At 40.9% G+C, this 17,568-nt stretch overlaps 2 protein-coding genes across 10 annotated transcripts in view; one reads left to right on the top strand and one right to left on the bottom strand.

Annotated features, from left to right (window-relative positions):
• Positions 1–8,353, top strand: part of GNAL (G protein subunit alpha L) — a 195,700-nt gene extending 187,347 nt beyond the window's left edge. For all 3 annotated transcript variants that reach the window (XM_069778948.1, XM_069778949.1, XM_069778950.1), the window contains exon 12: positions 3,174–8,353. In XM_069778948.1, coding sequence (XP_069635049.1) covers positions 3,174–3,320 — 147 coding nt within the window. In that variant the 3' untranslated portion in view covers positions 3,321–8,353. The remainder of the gene's footprint in view (positions 1–3,173) is intronic.
• Positions 4,830–17,568, bottom strand: part of MPPE1 (metallophosphoesterase 1) — a 34,307-nt gene continuing 21,568 nt past the window's right edge. For 6 of the 7 annotated variants that reach the window (XM_069778952.1, XM_069778955.1, XM_069778953.1 and 3 more), the window contains 9 exons: positions 15,681–16,066; positions 14,714–14,822; positions 13,204–13,307; positions 12,506–12,586; positions 10,526–10,634; positions 9,546–9,617; positions 9,314–9,436; positions 8,355–8,495; positions 6,455–6,928 (listed from right to left, as the gene is read on the bottom strand). In XM_069778952.1, the coding sequence (XP_069635053.1) occupies positions 6,746–6,928; positions 8,355–8,495; positions 9,314–9,436; positions 9,546–9,617; positions 10,526–10,634; positions 12,506–12,586; positions 13,204–13,307; positions 14,714–14,822; positions 15,681–15,955 (1,197 nt within the window). In that variant the 5' untranslated portion in view covers positions 15,956–16,066 and the 3' untranslated portion in view covers positions 6,455–6,745. Of the gene's footprint in view, positions 6,323–6,454; positions 6,929–8,354; positions 8,496–9,313; positions 9,437–9,545; positions 9,618–10,525; positions 10,635–12,505; positions 12,587–13,203; positions 13,308–14,713; positions 14,823–15,680; positions 16,067–17,568 lie in introns of those variants that run through there. The other variant, XM_069778957.1, reaches the window with a different exon arrangement.

Below are 17,568 nucleotides of genomic sequence, written 5' to 3'. Positions count from 1 at the left end.
GCATAAGGTGTGGATATGTGTGAAAATCACCACCATGGGGCTGCACCCTTTAAAACTCTACCTGGCTGTGGGCACTGGTGGTGGCAAATTTAAAGCATGTAATTCAAAGATTTTTTAGAAGGAGGTTAAATGTAAACACATTTCCAACAACTGTTGCTACGTGGTGGTATATGAATATTAGGAAGCCAAAATACATGGGCTCCTGATTTTAGAATTGATGCAGGGGCCTGTAGCCTCTGGAGGCATTGGTGGCCAGCCTGGCTGCTCGGCACCGCTGGTTTTTAATGGGGGGAGTGGTGGGCGAGGGCTGACGGGACGTATCTTATAGGAAGTTCTCCTTCCTTTGGTTCAGGCACGTCCTTTCTCCTCCCAAGCTCTACACTGAGGCAGCATGCTCCTGCGCTTCTTGTTTAGACTACTCCCCAGCCCCATGGTGGTGTTTTGTACACAGGGCTCTCCAGCTGCTGATGTTTCATTTTAATACATCCCCAGTGTATAGGTAACCCCTGTTAAAACAGTGGCACAGCTTCTCTGGTTCGTGCTGGTTTTTAAAAAATCTGAATCTGGAGCTGCTGTTCAAACACACAGACCAGGCTCCCTCAAATCGTGCATTTGGCTCCTCGCTGAAAACTGTCGTCCTGACCCCCGCAGTATAGGGACACCGCTATTAAATGCTCACACTTGTGTTACAGGAAAGTAAATGTTCTTATGTTGCTGTCCCAGGGGATATTGTTTTTCCCCTCTGAACGGGTGCTAAGTAATACACTACTATTCAAAATGAGTTTTGAGTAGGGGTGAAAATACTGCATTTATCTTAAAATGAGCTACAGAGCTGTTGGGACCAAAAAAAAAAAAACCTAACATTTTGGAAATACATCCTTTGACGTGCCTTATATGTAACCAGGTGTCACCAGAACATTGTGGGCAGCGTACTACCATAGACATTAGCGGAATCAGTGCATGAAAAAGACAAGCAAACACTTAGTGAAAGAACAGTTATCTTACCAGAACACAAGGAAAAGATTGAACATTGGGTCGGTGGGGTGGGGTGCTCCCTACTGCCCGCATCTGGGTGGCACCGAAAGCGTTTGTACGTTGTCCCTCACTGATGGCATGTAACGTTTAGTCCCAGAAAGCGCGTGTCAGAGGAGTCTGATCCCCGTCTCGCATCCTTACAGTATGTAACTGCTGTCTGCAGACCGTACAGAGACATTAATGCGCTTGTTAGAGCGTACTGAGAAGGTGCTGCTTGGAGGAAGCGCGCTGGAAGGGATGAGAGCAAGGTGGCAAGTGCAGCTGGAGGTTGCACGTACAGATGTGGGTCTCAGCACAGAGCAAAAGGGCCACGGACCCCTGCAACAGGCCAAGGCTGAACGCTTCCAAGGCTTGTGAGTTAAGAATGAAAAAGTGCAGCAGTAGTTGTGAGGCAGACTGGACCATCTTTCAGGGCACAATATGTTTTTTTAAGTCCGATTTGGAAAAAAAAAAAAAATCAGTAACTGGTCTCTCCATGCTGCAGCTGAGTGGTGGCATTATACCACTGTCATACAGAACAGATCTGCGGGGGGTGGGGGGAATGTAAAGCGGCTATTGTATCAAACATAGAAACACTATTGCATTTTTTTACTGTTTTAAAATCAGTATCATCTTGAATGTCCATGCACACCGCTGTCCTTTCGGCCCTTGGGTTCCTAAGGGTCTGATTTCCCCCAGACTTTGCAAGACAGCAAAGATCTCCTCAAACCTTTCTGGAAGATTTTTGCAGGTAGACAAATACAATCTACATTTTAATTGGATTTCAGCATTTCGCCACCATTGCAGTAATTTGTAAAATTTTTTCTTGTTTTGTTATTGTTTAGTGTATTTCATGCTTCAAATATGATCTTAACAACTTACCCATCAATTGAATAAGTTATTGAATTAATATTTTTCACGAGGGTAAGCCTTGAACTAGGTATTGAGTGTGGCTTAGTAAGAAGAAAATAATTTTTAGTGTATGTATGGAACACCCCGTTTAATTAGTGTAATTTGTAATGTTGCCTACGTTACCTGCACTTGTTGATCTAATTATGTAAATTGTGGCTTCTAAATGTCTATAGCTTTGCATATCTGTAGCTGCAGGTATTTAAAAGGTCAATCCTGCATGTAAAATAAATCACTGTATTAAAAATACATAGTGTAGTGAGAGAGAGAGAGACAAAATGTTTTTTGTTGTTTAGCCAGTATAATTTGTAATAAAATTCAGACTAGATTTTTTTATAAAAACTATTATCCCAGGAACTGACCTTCTGCTTTCATGACATTCCATTCCATATATATTCTTCAAGATAATGATCTAGAATGGATTTATATTTATCAGTCCTATAGTAATACAGAACAAATTTAAGATTTTTTTTTTTTAAATATTTTTTAAGATCCTGGGGAATTTTAACAAGAGAAGAGCATGAAGAGACGCTGGAGGTCAAGTTAGCAACCTAAAAAGTTGCACAGTAGCCTTGTGAAAATTTAATTCTGCGTGGTCTGATGTTTACTGGATTTGTGCATGTTTTATTATTCTATGGGAACCCAGCCGCTCTGCGTGATAATTCCACCATGTTCTGGTCTCAATAACGATACCAAGTGTTCAGCCAGCTTAATAGGTGCTGTAAGTAAAGGTAGCTTCAGGGGCCTTCAGCTTCAAGAAGCAGAAGTGGTAGGATGTTGTTCTCTGCCACTCCTGGCTTCACAGCTGGGAGGTTTTCTGTTTGTGTTGCTGATTTAAGCCAGGAGTTCAAAAATTTGCCACATGATGGCACCAAAAAAGAAGAGAAAATCACTCCTGGGACAGCTGCATGGCAGACTGCAGTGCTGTCAGCAGCACAGGTTAGCTGCAGAGTGAGGTGCAAATGACAATAGCTTGTGCAGATGATGGTAGCATCAGCGGCTCTTAAGAAGTGCTACTATACTGACCCCGTAAGAGTACCCATCACTTTTTTTAATCTTCATTTCAAATTTGTGGTTCATATTGGACCAGACCACAGACCCTCCTTTTTATTTATTTGTTTATTTTAATGACCTACATACAGAATTTCCCAGGTTTCGTGGTACTCCATAAGTGTGTAGACCGTCGATATGTGAAACTTCTTGTGGCACGGCACCTGAGCCTTTTTTTTTCCCCCTCACTTTTTCCACAGAGGATAAGTACAGCGAGTGGAGACGGCAGGCATTATTGCTACCCACACTTTACATGTGCAGTGGACACAGAAAATATCCGCAGAGTGTTCAACGACTGTCGAGACATCATTCAAAGGATGCATCTCCGCCAGTACGAACTCTTGTGAGGGGGATCACCGTGGAACCTGTGGTTTTAAATTCTTTGCTCCTTACTCTTTCTCTTGATACTACCCCACACAGGGTGGAAGAATATACTATAGAAATGTCAGTCTCTTCACTTTGTTTACTTTAATTATTTAACCTTAAAGCTGATTTGAAGCAAGTTTGGGTTGTTTTTCCTTCATGCTTTTTGGGACTTTTGTGCTTTATTTTGACATGCCACTTCTTCGTCATTCCACTAAGCCCTTCGGCTACCTCTGTTCCCTTAGGTTTTGTTTTTTTAACTGAACGTGACCTGCTAAATTTTTTCCAGCAGGTTAACGTCAGTTCAAACTGGTATGTCAGCTGGATGACACTAAAGTCATACCTATCCCTCTGTGTGGGTTTCCTTTTTAACATGACATTGAAGAGTACTTGATGGGTGAAAAAAAGATTAATGCACTTTGTATCAGGTTATTAAATACTGTTGAGGAAGTAGACACACAATGTAGCAGCACCACAATATTTATTACTCTGTCACAGTTTTTAGCATTTCTGAGTTGCAGGTCAACTGATAAAGTGACCTCCTCTTTTAAGCCGTTACTGGCACAGGAAGTAGAGTAGATAATGAGAGGAACAGTGAAGACAAAGCAATTTTTCTGGGGTTTTGGAGCTAAGTGTCTCTGCACACCTCAGGCATTTGAATTACAGCTACTTTTCAGCCTGTTGCATCTAGGCAGAAAATTATACCACCCTCACTTACGTTATTTGTGCTGTCCACAAATGATCCTTTTAGTTCAGATCATTCTTGGACAACAGTCCTCTCCCTATATATATTTTTTTGTTTTACTGCTGGTTTATTATATTGTACAGACTGTAAAATGTAATATTATTTTGTACAACTTTATTGAAGAAAAATACTTGTAGAAGATCTTTGTGCCTTGATTATGGCTGTACCTGTAAAATGAGCTAAGATGTAAGTATGTTTTTGATTGCGCTGTACAGCTTGATGTCAACCTTACCTGCAGCAGTGACTGGAGGTAAGAACTTTATCTGTAGAGTTTAGGGGTTTTTTTCTGGTTTATATAAAATGCTCTTTAGTATAAAAATTATAAATTATGCAAATTAACCACTTACCTTTCCAAGTAAGGTATTACAGTCACCGGATGTTGCAGCAAACATGCCTTTCTCTTTTGAAGTCTCAGCTTTAAAACATTGGAATTCATTCAAGTGTCCAAATTGCAACCTGGTGTTGTTTTAATGGGAAACAAGGATTTTCTTTTTTTCTTTTCCTTTATATTTAGGAAATATGTTTGGTAATTCTTTGGTCATTCATAGAACTTCACAATTGCACAGACCGATTGTGAATGTGTAAAGCACCATTCTATAGAGCTCTTCAATCTTTGTACCAACAGCGGCTTTCATTGTGCAAGTAAATAGCGAGAAAGAAGAAAAACAAAAAAAAAGGTGTATAAACCCTTGTGTCTGGCCTAAGAGAATTACAAGATGACATTTTTATTTCTCTTTTAATAAAGAGACACATTAGAAAATTGTTTTATTTTAAATATTGTAGAATCAAAATGTGTGAATATTTCTCAAACTTGAATAATTTATGCAAATGACATTCTCAAAACAAGTTGTGGTACAGTACAATATATAAAAAGCAAGAATTGCTGTAGCAATAAGGCATGTCCTTTTTAGTAACTATAACACTGCTTTATATTTTATACATAGGTGTTTTATGTCTGTGACTATATACTTTTCCTGTGTCCAAGATAACCTGTACAAATGTCTAAAATTACAGTTGCAATAACAGAAACCTAGAGAAGTGTTAGACTACATTACTTTATAGAGTGTTTTACCACACTTTGGACCATTCCCCCCCACTTGCATTTTAAATTTAGGGAGAGATTAAGAACTAATATGTTCCCCCCATTGGTGTATAAATCAGCAGGTTTGATTAACTTTTTACTATAAGCATTGTTATTAGTTACAAACCCCAATTAGTCATCTTTTTAAATTCAGACTACACACAAATTGAGAACTTGTTTCTATTTGATGATAAACAATCCCATTTTAAATACTGTAATAAGACCCTTTCTTCTTTTTCCCAAAAACATGTATACTTTGATATCTGTATGTTCAATTAGTCATCAGATATCACCCAGAAAGTGAAAGGCTGGGTGGAATAAACTAATAATAAACAAAACTGCCAAATGCAAAGATTCTGTCACTTCCCATGCCAAAGAAAGTAATAGAGTGAATAACAAAAGATAGTCTTTTCTTTAAAACAACCCCCAGCCCAGGAGTTCAGGTTAGACCTCCCAGCCTCTGCAGGAGTGTCAGCAGGGAAACTGGTCCTGGTGTGAAAGAGTCCCTCTGGCCTTTCTCAGGCGGGTGGGGAGAAGCAGCAGGTTTGTCGCATCTTCCCTCACACACAGCACACCGAGACGCTGAGCTCGGGTTTTGCATTGGCCCAGCTCTGCAGTGTGCTTGCAGCATGGCTGGCAGCCTCCGCCTCCCCATGGAGGAGCTATTGCAGTTCAAAATGTGACTCTACGATAAAGGTAACAGAACTTGGCAGCCCTGCAGGAATCTGAAATAAGGCGCATTCCTATCCCTGTCTGTCCATAGACTGAGGGCCAAGGCGTAGGATAATGTTACTGCAGCTGTATTTGACCTTCCTTCTTGCAGAAGATCGGCAACTGGAGGGCCCCTCACCACACAGATCTCTGGGATGCAATAGGGCCCTCTTTTTTTTAAGCTCATCATAGCACATCTTTTTAAAAACAGCAGCTTGAGGTGTCACCCTAATTTTTTTTTTAAGCAGGTCTCAAGAGTGTATCAGCAAACTGGATCCACGAGCTTCTTCCCGTTGTCTGGTAGATGATAACTGCAAATTGTAGTCCGCTAACAATTTCATGTGTCAGGAAGATTTCTTGTCCCAAACCACAGTCCCTTACATAGGACATCCTAAAAAGGCTACAGAAATCCACATCTCTGTGCTGATGTATCTAGTTTCTGCCTGACCCTAACAAACAGAAGTATGACATTAGAAGGGCCATGCAGCAATAAAACAGAGAAACGTTTCCAGTTTGCAGGACTGAGCCTCCACCAGGGTAAGACACTAGTGCAGATAAGTAACGAGGCTATAGGATTTACATAATGTACAGTTACACTTTTAATATACATATTTGATACAAAAATTATAGCAGGAAAAGGACTCATTTGATTGTAGAATACAGTATTTTTGTACAGCATGAAACGTTCATTTCAGTTAATTATTTATCCTGTAGTAGTCATATCAGCTGTATAGGACTTCTATGGTATGTGTAAATGCAACCTGCCTTCAGACTAGCAATCAAATTAGGTCATTTGCTGGCATGAATATAGTCTGATGTTTGACTGTTCTCAGCTTTGGTATTTCAGTGACTGAATGCAGATGTCTGGCTCTTCATACTGCTTTATGCTTACTGATTAAACGCTGAGCAAAATAAAATGGTGGAGTGAGAAGCTGACAATGAGCTAGTATCAGGATTACAAGCAGAGCACCTGCTGCACAGTATATAGTAAAGACTCTGCTCTCATAGGGAAGGAAGCATTTTTGGAGGGAGAAGTCAGTTGGTGTTATGCTGCCCTGGAAAAGAAATGAAGACTGTCACTTTGCTGTTACAGTGGGTTCCAAATCGGGAGTAAACACCACAACTGTCAGATCTCCCCTTTCTAAATTCTGTGTTGGGTGGCAAGGGTTGGGGCCAGTTTCCTAGTACCAGTGCCTTCTCCAGGGGCTGAAGAGTCCGTACCTTGCGGTGCTGGGCACTAACTGGAATATTCACCAGGCCAACATTAGCCCAGAGGCCAATCTTCCCTATATTCCATCCAGCGTAAATAGAGAGCTGGGCTCCTCATCTGAGCTGCCTTCAAGAGAAGCCTAACTTTAGCTGCTGTAAATCCACCTGGAAGGAACCTTCCCAGGCTAAAGTTAGGTTTTGTGAATGTGCCCCTTCCTCCCCCTCCCAGGCCCTCCTCCTACCCAGTACGTGCTGCAAAAAACATGTTGGCTAATCCAAATTCTGAACATGAACTTCAACAACAAAGAACTTCATTGGGTTTTGGCTTGACTTTGCAGTTCAAATTAAAGTTTACAACGGACCGAGGCCGAGTTAAAACAGTAGTGAAGATGATGCAACTTTCATTAGCCAACCTCTTGTTTTGCAGTGAAGATGCACTGTCTGGCATGTGCAAAGAGCATGTGTAGTTTGAAGGCAGCTACTCTCAGGAATACAGAATAAACAGAACTACTTTCAACAAGAAATACTAACAGTTGCATAAAATGAATTGAAAAGTTTGGGGTTATCTGTGTATTAAGCAGCCTAAACTCAACAGCAGTAAAAATACATGAAAGATTTCCCCCCAAGTCACAGACTACTCTGTAAACAGATTGTAGGTTTTGCTTCTTACTCCAAGTTTCCAGGAGTTCTGTTTTATTTTTTGAACTGGGGAACTAATTGATTTACCTCTAAGGCTATACTGAGCACTGGAACTGCCTGTGAGAGCATAACCAACACACTGTACAAAATGTGAATTGGAAATGAGGAGGCAGACTATTGGCGTGTGACAAACGTTTTCACTGTGTGAAGTGGTTAAAGCACAAGTGTGAAAAACCACGATCACCGTGCAAGGGTTTGAGGTGGATACAGTCTTGTTTTCATAGTTGGTAAATCAACCAAGCCAAACTAGTCTTTCTACTGTTCAGTGCACAATACTGATTATTTTTACAGGTCAATAGTTTACAATGCACCCTCTTTATAAGAAAACGTTGATGCTTGTACCCAGATACTAATTAGATCTTTAACAGCATTGCTTTGTACCACACAGAACATGGTGGCTCCCACAGATGTACTTTATAAAGTGGATGCAGTGTACTGAGTGGGTTGGGTGGGTAGGCAATTTTTTTTAATTTTTTGTTTTTACAGGTAGAATCAGTTTTAAAATATAGCTGACTGCCATGTTGATTTATTTATGAAAGTTATCTGACAAAAATAAAAAAAATTAAAACTTACCATGATGAAACTAGGATTGTTTCTATTCCTCCAACTGAATGACGGGACGCTGATTTCTGGAATTTTCCCTGCATGCAGCACTTCACAAGCACTATGTGTATGCCCACTGAGAATCAAACGGGGATGAAACCACCATAACAGCTAGAACACAAAACAGTAAAGCACAAAAGTTAAGTCATAACTAAAAAGAAATTGAGCTTAAAACCCTTTTTTTTTCCTCCTAACAGAATGAAGTTATAGCAATTCTAATATTCTTACAAAGTGTTTTGTGTAAACCTGTTTTGCAGTAAGATGTGCTGATATTGTAATATTAATCATACCCATTTGGCCCTCATCCCAAATACTGGCCGGGGGTTTTTTTTTGGCCATACAGATCAGAATAACAAAGGTAATAGCACGCTGTTGACATCACAAAGAGAAGATGACATCACAAAGAGAAGAACCTTGGTTTTAGTAAAGCAATGTCATTTTCTTCTCTAAGGGAGAATCTTGCACTGCCAATCTTGAGTGAAGACATTTATGCAGAAGGAAACAAATACTGACCATTAGATTTTTAGGGAATACTTTGACTTTACATTTTCTTGTCGGTACTAATTCAGCAGAAGCTGTGCTTTCGAAGCATTGGAAAAGAGTGGCTTTCTACTAGGTTTGTCAATAATCTACAGAGTATATAAAGCACAAAATGCTAAACTGGAGGTAACAGCACTGCAGCAAGCTTAAGAGCAGTGGGACTTACAGCCTGTACCTGGGACACCCAGCAGAATCAAGGCCACGATCCTGATGATCCTCAGGGAAACAGCTCTAACAAGCAGCCTCTCAAAGGCCTTGTTAAAGCGGGAGTAGCTGTGGTCTGTTTGTGTCAGCTAACACCCTTTCCAAAATTTCTTAATCTAGATAGATCTACACCCATATCCCCCTCCTACCCACCCACTGATACTCAAGTTCCTAGTATATCAAACCTTTTGTGATGCTTCCTGTGACAATACATCATACTTCTCTTTAAATGGGATGTTCTTCTCCCCTGGAGGAGCAGAATCTTCTCCACTGCATTCAGCATCACTTTTCCGATAGAGAGGGTAATGCTGGGATAAATTCAAAGCAAGAATCAGTTGTTAACAATCCAGCCTTTCTGGAACAGTAATAAATACACTAGAAACGTCAACATGTTGCCTCACCCCATCTCCAACACACCTGTAAAAGGATGGGTTCTGAAGCTGGAAGCTTTTCCACATCACTGCATCTTTTGTTGGAATGATTTGGTTTCTGTGAATAAAATCAATCCATACATTTTGTCAGCACCATAGGGGTGGGGAAGGGAAGTAAACAATAGCCAGGTTTTCAGGGGTTTGGGGGGGGGGGGGGTGTTACAAAAAGCAGTATCAGCTCAGAGTAGTGTTTAAATACTGTCCACTGTATAAACTTCTAAGAGCCTCTACTGTGGATGGAAGGGGAAATGCTTTAATTCCCCTTGCTGTATATGCTGTAAATATGGTTGCACTCTTTCTGGATGCAGAAAGCAACAGCAGAATCTCACTGCACAAACAAGGCAAAAAAGATTGAGGGCAGCCCAAGAGAGACAGCAGAGTCTGGCAATTTTTCTACTGGGAGCTGCTTTCCTGATTGACTGCCAACCCAGTCAATCATGCTGCCTACTGTGCATCCACTCAGCCTATGAAAAAGGGAAGAGGAATGAAATGCAAGAAGCAACTGTATTTGATGAAAAAATACTACAATTAAAACTTTACTAGGCTATCAAGACAGGACTCCAGTAGAATCAGAAAACTATAAGAATAGGCTAGCTTGAAGGATATAAAACAGAACAATATGCATAAATATAAATGCAGGGATTATGTAGTATCTTAAGTCAGTCAAAGGGAGGGTTACAGAACTGCCATTCCTCAGAACAGAGGAAATGACAACCTCTGTTTGTTGGCAGCACTGACAAGGAAGTTAACACCATTAATGCAAAGCAACACAGTTAATAGTTAAGTAAAAATGGTAAGAGGCAAATGAGACAAAAGAAAGATTTGCTAACAACAAATTACAATATGAATTGGAAGCAGCTTTTTTTCAGGAGAGTCTTAGTTATAGCCTGACTATTGCTGCAGTATCAGTATTCCTGTTGCAGCAGCTGAGTTCCGGCTATGATCAGATCTTTAATAAACTCTTACCTGCTGGGAGCAGTTCAGTTTGTGAGAAAGCGCCACAAGCTTTGCCTCTGAGGTACGGCAGACAGCACAGCCATCACCTTCCATGGCTACGCTGTTTACTAGGACAAAGCTGGAAAATACCAGGGAGTGGGCAAAGAGAAGGGAAGTGGGGAGGACAGGAAAGCATTTGCTATTCATGCACACATACAACGCAAGTGTTCCAGAGCTGGACACAGCTCAACAAGACAGCAGAACATAACGGCTTCCAAAATCACATGCTATAAATTCTCTTTGGAGTATCCATACTGTAGCCATTTCCTTACCTCATAGGCTGCTTTATAAGCAGTTGTTAATTAGGCTGCACAATATACTGTATGCTGTGCTTCATATTTACACTTAAAGATTTTTTATATTATAATGGATACTGAAGTGGTGGTATTCTAGTGGAACGTTGGAAGCCCACTGAGCTGAATTCTGAGGGAAAGGAGAACTTGCTTCTCTCCCCACACACGTTTTAGACTTCAGAGATGTAATTTTAGACATTTGATTTCCTCAGAACTACTGAAAAGCAAAACAGCACTGCATTTGGCTGGCTACCCTGAACAAACTTAGTTTCATACTTTGCAGTCTCATACAGAAAACAGGATTTTATTTGTAAAAGAAAAAGATTTCCCTGTAGATTTCAAATCACCTTTGAACTTCGGCCACAAGATTCATACCTGTTTAGTCACTCATTCAGGACTTGAGATACATTCCCAGTTCAATTCAGCATATTTTACAGACATAAATAAGCTGAATCCCTCCACTTAAGAGACACTGGTCAAAACTCACCAAAATGTAATTCTCTTTTAGCAAATTAAGCTGCTTTTATACCACAGATTTGTTGTAAAATAGTTCATCTATGAACATTTCATTAATAATGCAGCTTATTTCAGTTAATGAGTATGATACTGAACATATAATCTGCAACCATATGCAAGAATTCTGCTGTGCTGTTTTACCAGAGGGGACATGGAGATATTCCTGAATAACTTATCTTTTAAAATGGCTGCAATACGTATCTAGAGGACCCCACATCTGCATGATAAACAATAGCATTATACTGAGCATTCATGAAGCTTATAGATCTTCCTAAAAAAGGACGAATTTCTAGACCTGTTCAGAATATTTTTAATGTTTGCTTAAGAGAACCAGTGTAAACCTGTAGGTTTTGAATCCTACATTTACATGAGTGATTGTAACCTGGTGGCATAGATACCAAATGCAGAGCAGCAACGGGTCTTCCCTTCATATATCTGAGGTTTAAAGACAAATGCCTTCCACAAACCCACTATTGCTTTCCCTCATTGGGTTCCTGCATGGTATCTAAAAGTAACGAAAAGGCCACACGGCAGACAACTGCAGCCACAGACACACAACTATGAGAACAAGCTCTGTAACAAGGACTGCTCTAAGCCAAAACCAGCTTGTGCGTTATTACTCCACCCTGTGGAAAAACTGTGGACAAGCAACTGCTATGTTCCCAAATTCCTCAAACATGAGTTAAGTTCTGCAGACTAAAGAAGTTATTAAAATTAATGAAACTCTTAACTTGTAAGCACAGAGGGGGTTTGTTTGTGTTTCTTTACTGAATCCAATTCTTGTGTTACGTTTACAGCCATGGGTCATTACCAGCTGCAAGGAAGTAAAAAAGGCAAACCAGAGAATTTGATTCTGACTCCACAGTACTTTTCCATTTAAAAGGAAATATTGTTACAATTTACCTAGCTCAAAGTACAGCTTCCCCTCCACATCAAACTACAGGTTTGTACAAAGTGTTTTGTGTTTAACATATAAGCTAGATACAAAGTTAAAAAAAAAGGGGGGGGGGGGGGCTCTAAGTTAAGCATTCCCAATACTATTTCATTACAAAATCCACTCCCAGTTCTCAGTTTTCATCGCTCTGGTCTGCTAGCTCAGTAATCACTACTCTAAACATGGAAAAAAATTAAATATACTCACTTTATTCCTTTCCGCGTTATCAGCTTTCCTGAAGTAAAGTTGAAAACCTTTTCAAATCGATTTACCTTGTAAGTGGTCATTCTGTGTCACAGAGCAAAAATACAACTGAGGTAAGAAATTGGCATTGTAAATCATCCGACACAGTTGCTTTACAGTTGTAGACCCTTCGTGCAGCTTGCTGCTCCATTATCTAGATCATGTATTCATTCAGCAAACTCACAGGGACGCTCTGACACCCATTGTGTACTCTGTCCCAGTCCCATCAGTGTAAGCACAGCTGTCCTATAGAGGTACAGCAGAGCCAGGGCACGCACTTACACTCTTCCATGCTGAGATAACAGGAAAGAGAATATGCTCAGACTAAACACTTCTCAGACAAGGAGGCCCAACACAAGGAAAAGCAGCTTTGAGGTTTCTCTGCCAATGCAGAAAGACCAGCTCTGAACAACTTCACATATGCTCAGAGAAGCGTAAAAGTAGCCTGAAACCTGTTCTAAAATTTATTCCTAGAGTGCATTGTGCACAGATGGATACCTTTTAAGGTCTTTCTCTAAATTACAATCCCTTCTAATTTGGTTATGATCAAAAGCTTTCTGTGTAACCACACAAGAGGTCGCTCAGACACAAAACCAGTTACTGTATGCATGCTGACGTTTCGTTCTTGGCACTTGTGTACTCCTTTCACTGACAAGACTTACTCATAATGAAATCCAATGTCATGATTCCCCACAATAACCACTAGCTCAGTAGAAACTGGACACTTAAACATTTTCCGAAATCTCCTGACATCATCTGCCCATGCCTGCATGAAAAAACAAATGGAGAAATTAATGCTGTTCAACAGTATCAAAGAGATCCACTAGTATTGTATTGGGTTTGCATGGCAAGGTTTTGGTAGCAGGGGGGCTACAGGGGTGGCTTCTGTGAGAAGCTGCTGGAAGCTTCCCCATGTCTAACAGAGCCAGCGCCAGCCGGCTCCAAGACAGACCCACCGCTGGCCAAGGCTGAGCCCATCAGTGACAGCGGTAGCACCTCTGGGAGAACAGATTTATGAAGTGTAAAAAGGTGCTGCGCAACACCAGCCACAGAGAGGAGAACATGTAAGAGAAACAGCCCTGCAGACCCCCAGGTCAGTGAAGAAGGAGGGGGAGGAGGTGCTCCAGGCACCAGAGCAGAGATTCCCCTGCAGCCCGTGGGGAAGACCATGGTGAGGCAGGCTGTCCCGCTGCAGCCCATGGAGGTCCACGGTGGAGCAGATATCCACCTGCAGCCTGGGGAGCAGGAGGGTTCCCGAAGGAGGCTGTGACCCCGTGGGAAGCCTGTGCTGGAGCAGGCTCCTGGCAGGACCTGTGGCCTCGTGGAGAGAGGAGCCCACGCCAGAACAGGTTTTCTGGCAGGACTTGTGACCCTGCGGGGGACCCACGCTGGAGCAGTCTGTGCCTGAAGGACTGCAGCCCGTGGAAGGGACCCACGCAGGAGCAGTTTGTGAAGAACTGCAGCCCATGGGAAGGACTCGCGTTGGAGAAGTTCATGGAGGACTGTCTCCCCTGAGAGGGACCCCATGCTGGAGCAGGGGAAGAGTGAGGAGTCCTGCCCCTGAGGAAGAAGGAGCAGTAGAGACAATGTCTGATGAACTCACCCCAACCCCCATTTCGCATCCCCCTGCGCTGCTGGCAAGGAGGAGGTGGAGAAAATCAGGAGTGAAACTGAGCCTGGGAATAGGGGGGGGTGGAGCGAAAGCATTTTCAAGATTTGGTTTTATTTCTTATTATCCTACTCTGATTTGACTGGTAATAAATTAATTTCCCCAAGTTGAGTCTGTTTTGCCCATGACAGTAGTTGCTGAGTGATCTCCCTGTCCTTATCTCAACCCACAAGTCTTTTGATATAATTTCTCTCCCCTGTCCAGCTGAGAAGGGCAGTGATAGAGTGGCTTTGGTGGGCACCTGGCCTCCAGCCAGGGTCAACCCACAAGTATATAATACAGAAGCATACACTGAGATGTTTACATTTTCTAAGTTTTATATGAGGGGCAAAAGTGTCAAGATACTATCAAATATGAAGGAGAATCACAAAAGAAACTTCTACCAGTAGGACAACTGTAGTAATATTAAACAAAGCCTTGCATACCTAGTCTGCTTTCTTCTGTCATCCATTTCCTTCAAGAAATCCTCATTTTTTGAAATAAGAGAGCTGTTGATGTCATACCTGAGGTAAGCTCCATTTTCCTTCATCAAAGACATCTCCCAGAATAAAAACAATATCTGGTTGCAGTAACCATAACGCAGTTTGGAAAGATCTCTCCATTTGCCATTCCCTGAAGGGAAAATACAGACCCAGTCACCACTGCCCAACTTCTGGATCCTCACCTCTGAATACACAAAAACAGCCTGGCAGGAATGAGAAGATGGCTCCTACACACTGAAAGTGCCAATATGAAATTCAACTTAAATAGTTAGAAATAAGGTTTCAGTACAGTAGGTGCATCTTACCTGGTGGGTAATTCCACCACAATACAACCAGGACCAAGTCATGCAAGAAGTAACACCAACTTGGATATTTTTCATTACAATTCCAATAAACAGCAATTAATCAGAACAGTGAATTACTGCACGTTTTACTATGCTACTGTTTCTGCAGCAAAAGTTTATAATGTTCATATCACAATAGAATTAGTACTGTATTTTCAGAATTCTGCTTTTTCTTCTTTTGGACTAACAGAAACATAGTTTTGTAGACGTAGGATTAGATTATCTTTGTTTTTAAATGTGATTTTGCCTCCAATTCTTCTACTACAGAGACAAATTTCTACCAGCTTCCTTATCTCTGCAATTAAAGGTATTAACTGTTGGGACATCAGAGTTATCTGGCTCATTTTTAAGGCATTTTATAAAATAGTTACATACTGGAAAAGACTATCTGACCCACTGAAAATGCTCAGGCATCTACACCCACATACCACCTGAACATTCAAGACTGCACCACCTCAGTAAGTCCCATTCATTAACCTTTCAACACTGGTTTATTATCCAGCACAGATCCAAACAGGCAAGTCAGAGGCAGCATGCACGCTTCTTACAAGTACCACAACATTGGTTTTCAACATCTGTCCCATTAGCTACTATTAAAAACTCTAAAACCAGGATAGAGATTATTTAAAAAATTTAATTATTACCTTCTTAGCTTATCCAGCCAATGTCCTTTGATTTCACCAAGTAGGTGAGTATCAGCTAAAATTATGGCCTTTAGGACTGAAGCTGAAGTCTCTTTTTTACTCATGTGAGCTCCACCTTTCACTTCTGGCCACCGACATTGAAAAATTACCACATAATAAATTAAAAATTCACAAAATATTAACACTGAGCTGACAAAGCACACAAGTTTCAGCAGGAAACAGAGCCTCTTCTTCAAAGGAAGATTATTCACAGTGGTCGAGCTAGAACTCAGCATTGCAGTACCAGCATAAGACTCTCTCCCAGTGGCTCAGTTCTCCTCTCTCAGGTGAAAACCGTAGGGGCTAGTTCAAAGGATCACATTGGGCTTCGTATCAGTAAAAAATCCCTGTGGAGAAAATAATACAAAATAGAATAGTCATTAAGCCAGCATGCTCTGTGAAAAGCTACCACATAAGGCCTACAAATCCCAAAAGATTTGGAAATACATAATTGACCTAAAAAGCAAAGTTGCTCTTCTAGTACGCAGACGGCCATGCTGCTGAGCACAGAACTGTACTCTCTCCTACCAGGACCAAGGCAACCAGTTTAAAGCCAGCCAGGATCTTAGTGCATAATGAGTTTTTTTAAAACTATACAGTGAAAACACTATGAGTAGGGGTCAAAGGTAGATAAAGACAGAGCTTAGCTTGAACAGCAGAAAAAAAAAAACACATTAGAATCCATATCATCCTGGCCACTGCAATGCCACGTGCAACCACTTTCTGGCAGAAGTCACATAACATGACTATGCCAAATCAATGCAATTACTACCTTTAATACGGATCATTGTAATAATCTCTAAGAACGACACACAACTTACTATCCCAGAACAAGTTCACTAGAGCTTTCCAGGAAGACAGGCACAAATACATGACTAATTAACTAACACTGCTTCATTTCTAACAAGGGGAAAAAAATCAAGAAACATCTAAGCCTCAAAAACAGAAACTACACTAGAGCTGAAGAGAAATGTGGGAAAATGAAGCTAAGCTTACTGTATTTACTGATTTCTTCCACCTTGGATAGTTTGTAACCCAAACAGGGAATGTACCCATTTTGAAACTACAATATTATTTTATGCCATTTTAAAGGCTTATCCAAAACAAACGTCTTCACTCTGATAAGCCACAATTTTAACAGGGCTCATTGATTGCTTCACTTGTTTACAGGCATTTAACAGAAACGCATTATTCCTGGTATAAGGAGGAAATACCCACACTTTCACAGTTCTGTTTGTCCTACAGTCCTTGGCAGAAACACTTTCCAGTGTAAGTGCCCACAAGAAACAAGTATCCCACCTGCGAGGACAGAGATACTAGCCCTTACTTTCAAGTAAGATCACTCAGATTCCACACGCAACCTCTCACGGTTTCAGTCTGAAGAGTACTGCATGTCTGAAACACCCACTTTTTAAAGGTAAACAGTGTAGCATGGTCAGAGTAAAAGGGGCTCCAGGAGACTATAAAGAGCTATAAAGATGTTACTTCACATGCTCATGAACAAACTTCTAGAGAAATCCACAAAGTCTTGTCCCCCACCCAAGAATGGGATTGCAATTTTGCTTTCCACGATAGAAAAATTCTAACATAGGACTGATATCCAGGATGTTAGCAATTACTGAACACAGTACTCAGACAGCGATTAGCAGCCAATGTTCATTTGAATTAACTAAATCTGATTAGAACCGTGAATACTCAGTACCTTCAAATATTTAGACCCTAAACATTAGGAACACTAGGACAAAATTACAGAACCACACAAAATTAGCAGATCTTTTCTAAAATCTGGTCTCAGTTACAAGCAGAACACAGAACAAAACTTAAATTGCTTTACTGCCCTATGCCCTAG

Source organism: Haliaeetus albicilla, chromosome 3 (assembly GCF_947461875.1).
Source record: "Haliaeetus albicilla chromosome 3, bHalAlb1.1, whole genome shotgun sequence".
Taxonomy (NCBI): Eukaryota; Metazoa; Chordata; class Aves; order Accipitriformes; family Accipitridae; genus Haliaeetus; species Haliaeetus albicilla.
This window is presented reverse-complemented; position numbering and strand designations above follow the sequence as displayed.